General features: G+C 51.6%; 1 protein-coding gene and 1 non-coding gene across 2 annotated transcripts; both read left to right on the top strand.

The window, feature by feature from the left end:
• The first annotated feature begins 492 nt into the window (after nucleotides 1–492).
• On the top strand, nucleotides 493–564 carry TRNAA-UGC (transfer RNA alanine (anticodon UGC)). The gene has a single exon. It is a non-coding gene; the product is annotated as a tRNA-Ala (tRNA).
• Nucleotides 565–10,183: 9,619 nt separating this feature from the next.
• On the top strand, nucleotides 10,184–11,191 carry LOC100905951 (elongation of very long chain fatty acids protein 1). Its single transcript, XM_003738651.2, has one exon. The coding sequence runs from the start codon at nucleotides 10,211–10,213 to the stop codon at nucleotides 11,042–11,044; it is 834 nt and encodes a 277-aa protein (XP_003738699.1). The 5' UTR covers nucleotides 10,184–10,210; the 3' UTR covers nucleotides 11,045–11,191.
• The last annotated feature ends 2,945 nt before the right edge of the window (nucleotides 11,192–14,136 follow it).

Below are 14,136 nucleotides of genomic sequence, written 5' to 3'. Positions count from 1 at the left end.
GCGACTTCATCACGTGGAATCTATGACTGACGGAAATCGAATCTCAATCAACCGAGATCGATTCTTAGCTTCTTTGGGAAAACCTGATGAGTACAGAAAACCATTTCTACGGAACTCATACTATCTCTGCTATCCAGAGTGCCAGCTACAGGATTGAACGATCGCAGAGTCGCCGCGAGTGCTCCCCACGTAAGCGGCTCACGTCAAGGCTCGTCGCGTCCAGGATGACAGATGATCCGTCGATGGCTCAGCTCGGTATATGCTGTCGCGTAGGTGAATTATCCTCTCCCGATACAGCGCTTTACCATAGGATCATTTTCATACGATTGACGGAGTTGAAAGGCTTCGAGGGAAGAACACAGGGCGGTTTCCGTGTTCGATATGTCCAGCGAGCCAAGCTTCGGCCACCATCTCGTGTTGGACTTTATTCCGTAGCCCTGCCGTCGATCTGTCCTGTTTGCCGCTCGATCAGTTCGGCGTGGCTCTGCCAACGGGGATGTAGCTCAGTGGTAGAGCGTTCGCTTTGCATGTGAAAGGCCCCGGGTTCGATCCCCGGCATCTCCATTTTTACCGTCGGGATTTCTTCTAGTCTTTCGACAACTTGGTTGCACTCCTGAACTTAGCCACGACTGATCCAGAAAACACTTGGAATCGTGCTTCCCATCGCGGGACTCTCGAGGGAATTGGCTCGATTTGGGAGAATCGCGGAAACCCTGTCGATGTCTCAAGGAGTCTTTTTTTCCCTGCCGCTTATTTCTGCTCCAGGATTCACGAAGGCCACGACTCCACGGTTCAGCTTTTTCGCTCGACCGGCTCCCAATGGATATTAAGTTGAGCGACACGTGTCGTGAGCGTTTACTCGCCCTCCCCGGTCGCAGTCTGATCTGACGAAATGATGCTCAAGATCTATCACTTCATAGATGACAAATTCGCGTATCGCCCAAATTCAATCAATTACGGACAACCCACAGCCCGATTCTTTTTATTCTCCTACCCAAAGCTATCGTGCTCGCTCGCTTGCTTGCTCTCTCTGCTCTTCCATCAATCTCTGGATTGTGGTTCTCAGTCAGCTAGGCATTCCATCTTTCGGTCGACCATTATCTGCCGCAATAATGGATCGAATATCAAGGATCGGAGACTGCGCCGAAATCCAATCTTAGCGGTGGTGTCCCCGATAGCCTTTGCCGACGGCGCCATCGCGCGAGAATCTTACCCAGGAGCCTCCAGGAGTCGTGGTAGAATTTTTAATGGAATGTCGAGAAGGGTCGATATCGGCACAATTCACAGTAGGATTCCTAGTGGTTATACCAATTGAATTCACCTCGTCCTCGAAGGGAACAGGTATTCGTCAAGATCGGATCCTAGGCATAACTCTCATATGGGGGCAATGAACGATTTCTCCGCTCGCGCCAGAATCTGACCGGTTCTCAGCCATGGATCTCGGATCGAGTATTGGTAGACAGGAATAAAGATATTCGCTCAGTAACGACTTAGATCAATCATGATGAACACCTACAGGCGATCGACTCTCGATCAGGCAATATCTCGATTACTCTGATTCGGATCGATACCTTCGCCAGAGAGTTGATCAGATCGACTCCGAAGAAGTCGAGCACGGCGACCTCCTCACGCAGAACAGCCTCCTGGACGCCAGCCAGAATCTATTCCATTTATACCTCGCAAGAGGCCTCCACATGTGAACAATTCACCGTTAGTGTTCCCTCGAATACCAGTCTCAACTGCCCCTTCCTACTTTGCATGCGGGACGATGTACAACTTGTCTTGTCGGAGTTGCTCAGTGGGACATTCCGGTGAACTGCCTCTCGGAGGAAGCACGGACTCGTTGCTCGCGAGCGAGGGAAGCCGAGCCCGGGACTTGCTCACAGAGACACTTGGGGGGCCCAGAAGCGAAACAAACGGGTAAATAGCGGCGGCGTGGCAACAGGAAAGGAAGCGTAATAGGTGCACGGGCGACAATATGTCTAGATTAGAGGCTCTTGCTGTGGTCGGTCGCCGGGAAAAAATTCTTGCGAATAGTCTCCGAGCGGCAAATCGACTCAAGTCCGTGAAACGATCATCATATCGATTGTCGAGGGAAGGATTTCGGTCGAGGCCCTTACTGACCGAGTTGAATGGGTTGTGAAGATGCGGAGGTCGGCGGTCTTATGGCTCGATTCAGAAGAAGCGTCAGAGTACGTCCGGCAGAGACAAATAGACAATACACCTCGTGAAGACCGTCTTCACCGGGCTGTGCCAACAGGATGGCCTAATGCCTTCCGGCAATGGAGTCCGCAATGGCGCGGTTAGCTTCCTTCCGCTTCTTTCCGTTCTCCTTTTCTGACGTTTACATGGAGTAGGGACTGATGTCCCACTCATTCTCTCCTCCAGTTGCTCGCTCAAGGCACACGAGGGGATAGGCGAACGAACTCCATTGTTGTCATTCCCCCTTTTGGTAATAGGAAAACTTACCCATTTCGACAGGGCATTTTAAATACGTCTCGGTATGGGAATCGTCGTCGGCGTCTCGCAGGCTGTCACTCACTCAGGCAAGTATCTCCCTCTCATCGCCGCCTGTGACGTAGTTAGGAGAATCGCAGGAGGGCAGCGCACTCGGAAAGATACTGCAAATGTACTCGGAGTACATTGTCTGCCTTCCGTTCGCACATGTCGGATCGAATTCCTTGAGGTGGTTCCCGTACATGAAGGCCCTATGCGAAGGTTTTTCCACGATTTCCGTGCGAAAAATGCCCGCCGCGAAAACTCAGGTCGGTACGTTCGTATTTCTGGGACGGAGGGACGCGATCGTAGTTGACTGGCTGCCGTCAGAGTCCTTCAATAGGAAGCTCGGGGAGCGAGTATGCAGGTTCGCCGACCGGTTGATTACTACGCACGGACGGACTCCGCGCAGAGAGCCGAATCGGCAAACATTGAGCTCCATCGTGAGGCGCCAGGAGAGTTGTAGGGGGAATTGAGGGTGCGAGCTGGCGACAAACTACAGCCACGCCAGTAGCAAACTGCGGTCTCGGTCGTAAGTGGAGGGCTCCGAGTCCCTCTGATGTAATTGAAAGAGGTAGAGACCGTAGGGAGCCCGTAATGATATTTAATGAGAGCTGCTGTGGATGTCGTCTCTGTCGTCGACGGCTGATGGCTTCTAAGCTTACACAAAAGATCTATATGTCGTCACATCCGGCGTACTCTTACGCTCCACTGGAGCTCCGAGTCCGGTTTCTGAATGAGGATAATTGCATGACGGCGCGAGAACGGCTCAGCCGCCATACAATCGAGAACGAGTGAGCTGGAAGAGGAATAATAATTTCCGAATGTATGCGGCACCATTCAATACTTGAGCTCGACCAGTGTATACCCTTTGGAGTTTCAACGCGCAATTTTATCGAGTACGTTTTCAGAATTTTTTCAAGTATGAATTCTCGTGTTCTTCACGATGAATTCCGCTGTGGGAATCGCTCCCAGAAGCCTTTCACGAAACTTGTCTCGGCGGTGCGAGGTATCGAACCACACCCTACCTAACACTCGGTCAGATGTAGCCAGGCTTAAGGTCGTTATGATGACTAATGAGCTTTATTGAGCTGTAATATATCCCTGAGCTTTGGCCGACCGTGGATCTAGGGCTACAATCAGCGAGTTCCTCATGAGCGCATTCTCACGATCGATCGGCTTCTGTTCCCGTGTCACGTTGAACCCTGCGGGAGGAACGGAAGTTCCATAATTTTTCCGGCCTTGCCATTGTATTCCTGCGGGCGGTTTCTCGAGTCTATATTTGATCCTTTCTTCCTCTTCAGTCCTTCCGTGGCCACGATAGGCCCTGTGCCAATGACCCTTCAAGAGTTCTTATAAGTGACTCACATCTTCCGCAAACGAAGGAGCTCACGTACCTCATGCATGTCTCAATTATATGTGAGGATTCGAAAGCGCCCCTGTTGTGTTCGACCCCTAGACACCTACAATGAGGTAATCGAGAGAGGGGGCGGGGAAAAACCTCGGCGCTCCTCGACTGGTGATCTAGATAGAGGGGAAGCTCGAGATTCGAGAAAATCAATCCGTAGCCTGAAGAATCCTGTTCGAGGAGCGATCCTCGCAAGCTTGAGACGAGCGTCAGAAACAAGGTGGATGATCGATACGCGCTGCGTTAGGGGTATGGTTGTTCCATGTGGGATTGGCGCTCTCGTCTCCGCTACGTGGACGGCGACCGATTTCAGTCGCGAATGCCATCGGAGTCGCTTCGTGATTGATAGATATCTCATATGAGGAAGTCGTTTGATGGAGAGCTTCCATGCCTCTTGGCGACCGAATGAGCATCTTAATCAATCCTGGACTCGAGCTCACCATTACCTCCTCCTGAGGAAATTTCCTATGTCCCCTGGCAGCTTGCCATCTAGCGGGCTCGCGACAGCCCAACAATGGGCGCGAATCCCGCATGATACGTCACGGAGGCTCGCACCCAAGCTGTTGGCGGCGACGACAGCTGCAGCCGCATCCACGAGGCTTCTCGGAAAAGCGCAGTAGAAGTGGAGATGAACGAAAGGACAGGATCGTTTTTGGAGTCAAGCATCTACATGACTCCCGGACCCACGAACGGATGCAGGAAAACAGACCCCTGCATGAGCGGGCTCTGTTGCTGGTGCCGGATTCCATGCTTGCGAGTCGTGAATGATGGTATTCTAAGGCTGAAGGTCGTACCGCAGATGTTCTGTTGTCTTTCCAGAGGGAATTGCCCGTTCGTCTTTCTAGGAAAAATAGCCTAGATTGACGATAAGTCTCGGCAGTTATACCTTCAATTGACTCAATCCGCTCTTCTCAGGGGTACCACAGATCGCCTTCCCCTTCCGGCGAAAAGACAGTGAACCCCCAGCGAACCTCACGGTCGGAAGCCGCCCGTCGATTCACCTCTCTCAATTTCCCCACGCTCATGCTGAATCGAGATGACATCTTGAGAAACTGATCAATCTGTCTAGGTAGACGTCCACGGGGTCGAAAGATCTACCCTAGTAGCGCGTCATGATAGCTGAACTTGATAGTGGTGGATCCATTCGGGTCCTCCTGGTCTTTTTCCACAGCAGATGAGTACTTTTGCGGTTCTGGAGCGCGGAGCTCACGCCGAAAGACATGGCTTACCGAGCATTCATCAATCCCTACAGCGACATAGAATGTTGGTCCGTGGAGCACGTCTCCAACGGTGGCGGAATCGGAAACCACTGTGCTCTTCAAGAGTCATTCCCAAACGGGGTTCCACGGAACCCCAAGGCTCCGTAAAGCCATGGGAAATGAACTTCACGCCTGGTGTATGGAAGCAATGAAGTTTCGGGTCCAGTACATGATTATGATTAGCAAGACTAATGTTCCCTAATATTTTCAAAATATGGGGGATCTCGATTTTGCGGAGCTTATTCGATTCAAAATCTCCTTTATTCAAAGGGCTGCATAAAAGTATTTAGTACAGGAACCGGCTGACATATGTCAAGGTGGGGGGAGAGCATCAAAGAATTCCAAACATTCTAATTCTCCTCAAAGTTAGAAAAATCAATTAATTTCATCGGAAAATAAAGGTTGGGAACTTTTGGAAGTCCAGATTCTAGATGCATAACCTGAATCTCTCATAAGCTGCCCGGCTATGGGATCTTGCGATAGTTTATTTTTTTCATCCCCGCCTGGCTCACCAAGGAACCGTTCTGAAACACCTCGAGGAGAATCTCCACGAGGATCCAGATCCATTTGCTTGGTGGGAACGTAACGAGTTCGAAGGAACAAATAACCTTGCAGACGATCCGCAAGTCTTCGCGCACGGATGCGAACTCTCCTGAAAAAAACGTCCGCTCGTTCCGCGCCTGAAAACGTCTTGGAGGGGAGTGATCGCGATCCCCTTGAATACCCTGCGATCCGCGTATTCGTGTCGTGGGATCTCGAGCGACGAGCGACGGATGGCCGGATTCTCTCAGTGGTCTTACCTCCTGGGCATTCGCATATAGCTCATTGACGCCGATTCATGCGGAGGGTACTTTTTCCGAATCCAGCAACCAGCTGATCCTGCTCTCCAAACGCTCCGGGTAAATGCTCGAGTATGTATATTTCTCAAGTCATGGTCAGACGTTGTGGTGGCTCCGGTGTGCAATGCCCCAGCCGGAGGCCTTTGCGGCGATGTCAGGCCTCATCAAGCATTAACCTAAGCTCAAATAATGGCTGCAATCCGATAATATCAGCCGCTCGTTGCATATCAGACCTCTCTTCAGACTCCTGAGCTCTCAACTTCGGGAGACCCGGCCGACTATTTCCCCTCCGTGCCCATGACCGGTAAGCACGTATGCGATCCACGCAAGCTCAGTTCCATCTTCTCCTAAGATTTAGGATTCACCCCGACGACGAGCTTCCTCCGTCAATATTCGAAAATCCCTTCCATATGATCTGCACTTGAAGGCACTGACTCAGACGTTCTTCCGGTGGAACGACCGAAAAAGCAGAAGACGTGATGAAACGGGCCTCATTGATTTGCGGCTCTCAACGATGACCTCATTCTCGAAACGGTTATGGTCGATCTCGAAGTCTCGATCATTCTCGCCAAAAGTGTGTACCTTAACTCAATCGATGAGGAATTCAAATCTTCCGACACCAACGCAGTCGCTGCGGCAGGAATCACAGGAGTGTCGCAGCGACCATCGTCTTGTATGACATATGACATCCGAGTTCGCGAGATTGGCTCGAGTGCGAGTCTGCTTGGTCGTATTTTCTCTTGGAAGATAGCGTCTGCCGCCTTACGAGCGTGCGGGGGTAGCTCCCTCAACTGCCCCTCACTCAGGACTATCGGATTCCTTGATGGTGGAATAATGACAGTGGGATGAAGGTCATGCTGATGGTCATTCATGGATGAATCGGTGACCTAGCCTACTCGCCACCAATAAGCACCGATTCGCGGTGGACCGGGCGGCGGTGGGAAGAAACAGAGACTGAGCTCCTTGACACTGTTCGGGGTCCTTAGGAGAGATGCTCGGGCATTTTGTCGCCAGGCGTCCGTAGGCACAACCCCGCATACTCAGTGACACTTTTGCTGGACGGATTCTTGAGTCTGAGGTGGTCTCCTGGGGGAAAGTTTCACAATGGCCTTCAGTAGTCGAAGTGGATCGTCAGTGTTCTCGTCGCGGAATCCTTCGGAGGATGAATCGAGCAACTCGTATGCGCGTCGATTCTGATTCATCGGAGAGACTCCGGTTCGAGAAGGATTTTCGGAGTCTCAGAGCACCTCAGATGAGTACCGTCCAAATGCAAGCACTGCACTCGTGATGGCCAGGACACGCGGAAGAGGAACGAACCGTGCTGAGGTGCCTGCTGACGTCGTTTGGCCTGCAGGAGGAGCAGCTCGCTTAGATGCTTAGGCTCCCGCGGAGACAACGGAGCAGTTTGGAATTCCTATCTGCCCCCCCAAGAGATACTGTGAGAAGTATGAAGAGTCGGGCATCCTCCCGGCGGGCTATCGAGGGCCACATCAGGTCTTCGACACGGAGCAAGAAGGAATCGAGGCCGATTATCTCGAGAGAGCATCCGATATTTATTTCGGTTGGGCTTCGGAAAAAGTCAGGAAGCTTGCGCTCAAAGCTGCCCAATTTTTCGAATGCAAATACCGGCCGAGCTGGCTGACGACGAAAATGGCGAGACCCAATCGGCTCACATCGTTCTAGAAATGGATGTCGAGCTCGTCGCCAGGAACATCTGAAACGACAGGCCTGGCGACGTCGTTCAATGAGGCCAACGTTGAGAGATTCTCCGAGGCAATCATCTCCCAGAGGTGGTGGAAGGTCTCCGCAGATACGATAAGAATGAAACGTCCGAAATTCAGAAGATCTAGTCATCGGACCACGGTCTTGACGGACTTCCCTGAAACGGAGTTTCGGGAAACGTTTTCGGAGTGAAGGAACGTAATGGTTCGAGTGATCCTGTCCGTTGATGGGGAAGGACGAGAGCCCGTAATCAAGTTCATCCTCAGAGTCCGTCACTGTTAGGCCCCGACGAGAAGGGTCCCCATGGACGCAATTTTTAGGAATCCGAGAGAGGTAGGCATCGCGGAGACGACACGATGGCCCCATATATGTCGAGTCGCCATATATGTCCTCAACGATTGTCAGCTGATGGCTCTTGAGCTCACACGGGACGTGACGTCGTGCCTCCCTGAGCTCGGATCCGGCATCCCAACGTGTATTATTCCTCGCCCCAGTGCCAGCTAGAATGCGATTCTCAAGCCAGAGAGAGACTCGAGTTCTCTGAATGAATGCAACACGAATCAATACATCTCGGTAAGAACATCTTCACCAGAGTTTCAGCACGCAACTTCTTCGCACGCGCGTTTCGAATTTCTGGGACTCAAGGGTCGTGGCAGCTCCGTGATAAATGCCGCTGTCGTGGAACGCGGTAACAGAAGGCGTTCACGAGAAACTGAAAGGGACAAGGCCCCAGCGTTGTCAGCGAGTGGCATCGTAGCACTTTCCAGCACTCGGTCAAGTGCAGCCAGGGTCAAGGTCGGGAACGGTGAATAATAATCACCACTGAGCTACCTCAGACTGACCGTAGATCAATGTCTCCATTCATAGCCAGCTTTCGCAGCGTTTGTTCTGATTGGAAAAAAAACTAATCAGGTTCATGAAGAGCGCCGAGATCGAGAGACTGTCGAAGATGGTACTTTTCCCGCATCCGAGGAAGTTCGAGCTGAGCGCGGTCGAGACAAAAGCTGCTGCGGAGTCGAACTCATCTCTATTCAAGGCTGAAGATCTATCCGGTGGTTGCTGGTGTCGTAAATATCGGGTGGTGGATCTTTACGCTTACCTGGCTCTCGTCTTCGCGAATCTCGCGAAGGAGGTGTCATTTTCGAAGAAAGCCTCGCATCGTTCCTATCGGGAGTGGCCTCGTCTAAATATTTGATTGTTGATTCGTTCAGCTCCCTACCGTCGACGACATCACGGGCAGTCCCCGTGTCCGGGTTGGTCAAGCGCGTACAAGAGTCTTCCCTCGGATCCGCGCAACGTTAATTATTTCTCCAAGGATGTCATCATAACACTTCTGTTCTGAATGAAAAGTACGAAGGTGATTTTCGCGAGCAGCGAAAACGCGTTGCTTAAGATTTCGGAGCAAATTCTACGAAACAACAGAAGCTACGCCGCTCACGGCTTTCAGTGCTATGATTTCAGGGCTTCTACAGGCAGGCTCAGATCTTCCTACACGTCCAGCGTGGACCCCGGGGGGATCCTCTGTCAGCGACGATCATGGGCGACATTGATCACCCGTGACCACCGATGTAGACCTGATGCCTCCGTACCAGTCTGATCAGGTCGAGGGCTTCACAGCCTCCCTGTAGTGTTTGAGTCCCGACCCCTTGACACGACCACGTGAGGAGACGAGGAAAATAGGCAGAAGGAGTCACTTGATGTACAAGCGATCTTAGCATTTTGACTCGGGCCCGTGGAGTAGAGGGGAAGAACGATTCCCATTTTGGAGAACTCCGCAGTGTATTCGATAATGATACATCGATCGACCACGGCGAAGCCTTTGAGGGCGTCCAACACCAGAGGATTGATCGGTTCATTGGACTGAAGCGTTGGAAACTGATCGAGTTCTGTCGCTCTGTTTTCGATTCGGGGATGACCAAACGGAGCCGGGAGTCCTGATAACATAAACGAGGACCATAAGCGAATTTGAGATTTCCTGGGACCTCAAGCTGCGTCTCTAGCTTCATTCTGACAAAGGGCGGACTACCATATCTAGTTACAGTTTTTTTCCGCTTATATTCGGTTTATCATCTTGACTCTCACGCAGCCGTGTTGGGAGAGATTTCTGCGGAGACGCGAAGCAGATGCGCATTCACCGAACGCTATCGGGTAGTGCTGTCGATCGCGGCGCGAACAGCTGTAGACGTATCCGCGGGGCTTGCGATTCCCCCGAAAATTGCGCCAGACGCTCCGGAGTTCGACAAAGCGAGAATATCTCAAGCGAAACCGAGTTCTCCCATCTGACTACCTGATCCACAGAAGAAAGGGAAAACAGACAGACGAATCGACTGGACGGCTGGCGGAGCGAAGATCGAGCCGGCCGGCCGGCCGGCCCTTACGTCGGAGTGGGGCCGAAGCCCTCGCCTGACCGCCATTGCTCTTCCTCCTTCCCAGCAACACCGTTAGCCAGAGAAATGCTGTCACTTCAGATGCTCCACTCGTGAACGATGGATCTTCTGGCAAATGTCTGGCGTTCGATGGAACAGGACCCCCGACTCAAGGGACGGCCCTTGATCGACAATCCGGTGCCGGTTTTCGGCATCATTGTTGGCTACCTGCTCTTTGTGCTCAAGGTCGGACCTAACATGATGCGGGACCGAAAACCGATGAACGTCAAGAACTTTGCCAGGATCTTCAATTTATACCAAGTTCTTATCAGCTCGTGGACTGTTTACACTGTTTGTGTATGCTGTTGGAAGCTGAGCATCGGCTACGGCGAGCCGCCCAACGTCAAAACCGATCCGTTGACGATGCGATTGATCGACTGCCTCTACATCTATCTCTTCGTGAGGATAAGTGACCTCGTCGACACGGTTCTGTTTGTACTCTCCGGGAAACAGAGTCACGTGAGTGGACTTCACGTATATCATCACGTAGCAGTCGTATTCAACATGTGGTTGTATCTGCGACAGAACTGGCTCTACTTCGCTCTGCCGGGGCTGGTCATGAATGCCGGCGTGCACGTTATCATGTACTCGTATTACTTCCTCGCCACGTTCCCTCCGATGAGACCGTATCTCTGGTGGAAGAAACATCTCACGATGCTCCAGATCGTGCAGTTCGTCTGCATGCTGCTCCTGATGGCCGGAGTCTTCTTCATCGATGTCGAGTACCCGCCGGCAGCGCTTGCCAACACCGGAGGAACGGTGTTTGTTATTATGTGCATGTTTGTTAACTTCTACGTTAAGAATTATATCAACAAAGCTCGGGAGCTCCAACAGAAGAAAGCTTTCGACGAACAGAGACAGTGGCAGCAGCAACAGCACATCAAGTCAAATTAGGGATGAAGAAAGAAGATGAAATTAACAACCGCTCAAAACGAAGATTGTGTGATTTTCCTAAACCCCAATGTACAAAAACGCAAGATAGGTAAATAAACCGACTATGTTGTGCATTTATGATAATAGTTCTAAGATACAAATAAAGTTGCCGATTACTGGCTCAATGAATCCGTGGACTCATCGTTTTGGTATCGAACGCGAGCAAAACAGAACGTTGATGGCTCGCGCGTGCATGCATGCATATGCTGCCGAGTGTGGGATTCGTCTCCGTCGACGATCACGTGAGGAGAACGCTGAGGCGGCGAAAGCTTCGAAAATCGCGTGGCACAGTTTTTCGAAGCCGTGGCCGAGATTCGAAGCCGTTGACCCGGAGAACTCCGGCGCTATTTTCGCCTTGAGCCACAAAAGCGTCGCAGTATACGCGGGAGACCGACGAAAGACGAACCGCATAGACAAGCGATTATGTCTTCGGACAATTGTATGTACGTCGATCAGTCTGCTGTGCAATCCGCTCGGAGGCAGTCATTGACTGAGCCGGCAAAACCGGAGGAAACCCCCGTGGAGGGGAGTCTACTTCTCTGTGGATGGTAATCTCAAAAGGTTTCGAGTTCGGAGTCGAGCTCAGGCAGTTCCATCGGTGATTCGGAAACCCCCGAGACTTAGGGACCTCGAAGGATTCCTCCTCAGATCGAAGCCTGACGGACCGCCTCAGGAGGAGAAAATCAGAGGAGTCCTCGAGTCTCCCTCCATTCCCAGCAGAGAGAAAATGTATCCCGCAGCTGGTAGAGGCGCAGAAGTGTTGCAAAACGCTTCCGCTGGAAGACTCTTCTGGATGAGCGCAACTTGAAGCGACCCAGGAATGATGATGGCCGCATCGACCCTATTCTGGCATTCACGGTCAAGAACGGAGAACGGCAGAATGTGGGTCACGCCAGAAGAGAGGTATCTTCCGACTATTCTCGCCACGATTCCACATGCTGCTGCTTCTTCTTCTTCGGATTTGTTTGCCCGTCTGGCTTTTGCTCCTGGGTCGCGAAAAATTTCTGGATGACCGAAGTGATGGAAATTCCCCCTACTTGACTCCGATATTCGATTCTCATTCTTGGCTAATGTCCGCGTTATACAGTCGGGGAATCGAAGGTGGATCGCGGTGTACATGGATCGATCGAACTCTTTTCCCGAACGAGCACCCCAGTACAGGCGGACCCGCTCATAAGAGATACGCATATAAGAGACTTGCGCTTATAAGAGAGAGATTCTATTCCCCGGTTCCCGAGCCCATAGACTCCCATGTTAAAAAAATCGCATATAGGAGACTTGAAAACTCGCTTATAACAGAAACTCGCTCACAAGAGACTCGTCACGATTCCCCTTCTCATAGGATTCCATGTTGAAGGATTCGCTTCGAAGAGACAGGTCGGAACACTTTCTCTACTTTTTCCCGATTCCGACTGCTTGTTGGGCTTTCTAGACGCGCCTTAGGCTAACGTATGCGGACCCGTGAAGAAAGGTTCATCATTTCCAACCATTTCATCCGCGATTGGGTGTTTCCGCGCATAAGAGAAACTCGCATATAAGAGACTTTTTACGGTTCCCCGAGGTGTCTCATATAAGCGGGTCCGACTGTACCACACTCGAGCAGACTTTTGCTATCCTATGCCTGTTAAAAGCGCAAGCTCGTTCGCATAGGCTCCCCAGCTGATGAGCTCCCCTAGGGCGGGACTCGAAGGTGAATATATCTGATCGGATCATCGGAGACTCATGAGATACCCACGAAGCGTGGGGCGGTCGACAGCGTTTCAATATCGAAAGCGAATGTGAAATGATTAAAATGAGACACTAGAGTGCACTTTCCCGGACGGCTCCTCAAAGTGCGAAGCGCAGCTGGTCACTTCCGTGTGAAGTCCGCTTCCGCCAACAAATGTTAGGGATAGGATTTGTCGGAAAAAGTCTGTATATCAATGTTCAACAGGGTTTGACTCGATTCCCTGCTAGGGCTGCCTGAAGGAGTTCACTGGAATGCCAGTCCTGGTGATCGTATCGGGGCTCGCTGTCCTCCAACGATCAACATCATCGTGTTTCATGCTCGGGTTCCACCCTGCCGACTCGATACAGATGATGCGCTGGAGCATTCGGCTGACACCTTCGGCGGTTGAAAAGAAGTGCGAGGATGCTAATGTTTCCTGGAGGCGCCTCATGTCTCGTTCAAGACTTCTAGGAGGTTCCCTCTGTCGGAGCAATGCTTGACGATGCACCGAGAATCGCGATCGACGAGCGCTACAGATGATCGAGCGAGCTCGACGTGTCGTAGGAAATCTGAGATCTGGGAATTGCACTATCTGGTAAATATAGAACAACGAGAAACCCACATCCTGGAAGACGACTGTTCCCGCAGCTCCCAAACCGAGTTTTCGATCGCCATATCTCCGGAATTTCCGGGCCATCCAATAAGCGACCTCATTCTGGTCCGACCGAGACAGCCACCATCCAGGATGAGAGAATTCTCATCTTTTTCTGGGAGGTGATTCCTCTCAAAGTGATCTCGGTCAAGCAAATTATCCTCTCGCGCTCGGTCAGTCATAAGTTGGCCGAAACGTTTTCTGTGTGCCTGCCGAATGCTCAGAAGCGAAACTGCTCAGACCCATGGGAACTTCACAGTCAGTTTATCCCCTGCCGTGGAACAACATCAACTTATCCGGTCGCCGTGCCCAGATGGGCTCGTGCTCATAGATAGACGAGTCCCTCAAAATCTTCGATTGGAGGCTCGAGCGCTCTGGTTGGAAATCTCGTCTGCTAGTGCTCTGCAAGCAAGTTCAGAGGAGGCTGGAGCGGGTTGTAGAAGAAGCGATTCCGCTCCCAGCCTCCACGGTGCATGGACCAAGCCGATCGTCCACCATGCTTTTTTTCCGCCATTGGGCCGCATTATTCACGCGAATCACCCGGAATTCTCTCTCCTTCGTTCGATAATGAATCTTTGATTGGCCTTGGTGATCGCTAGTGCGAGATCATAGCCTGTTAATCGAGGAAGCGACTTCCATCTTCTTGATCTGAGCAAGCGATGACGGACCTGGAACCTAAGGGGTAGCTGGAGT

The sequence above is a fragment of the Galendromus occidentalis genome, unplaced genomic scaffold, assembly GCF_000255335.2.
Source record: "Galendromus occidentalis unplaced genomic scaffold, Mocc_1.1 scf7180000076281, whole genome shotgun sequence".
Classification (NCBI taxonomy): domain Eukaryota; kingdom Metazoa; phylum Arthropoda; class Arachnida; order Mesostigmata; family Phytoseiidae; genus Galendromus; species Galendromus occidentalis.
The sequence above is the reverse complement of the archived record's forward strand: the minus strand, read 5'-3'. Positions and strand labels throughout refer to the sequence as shown.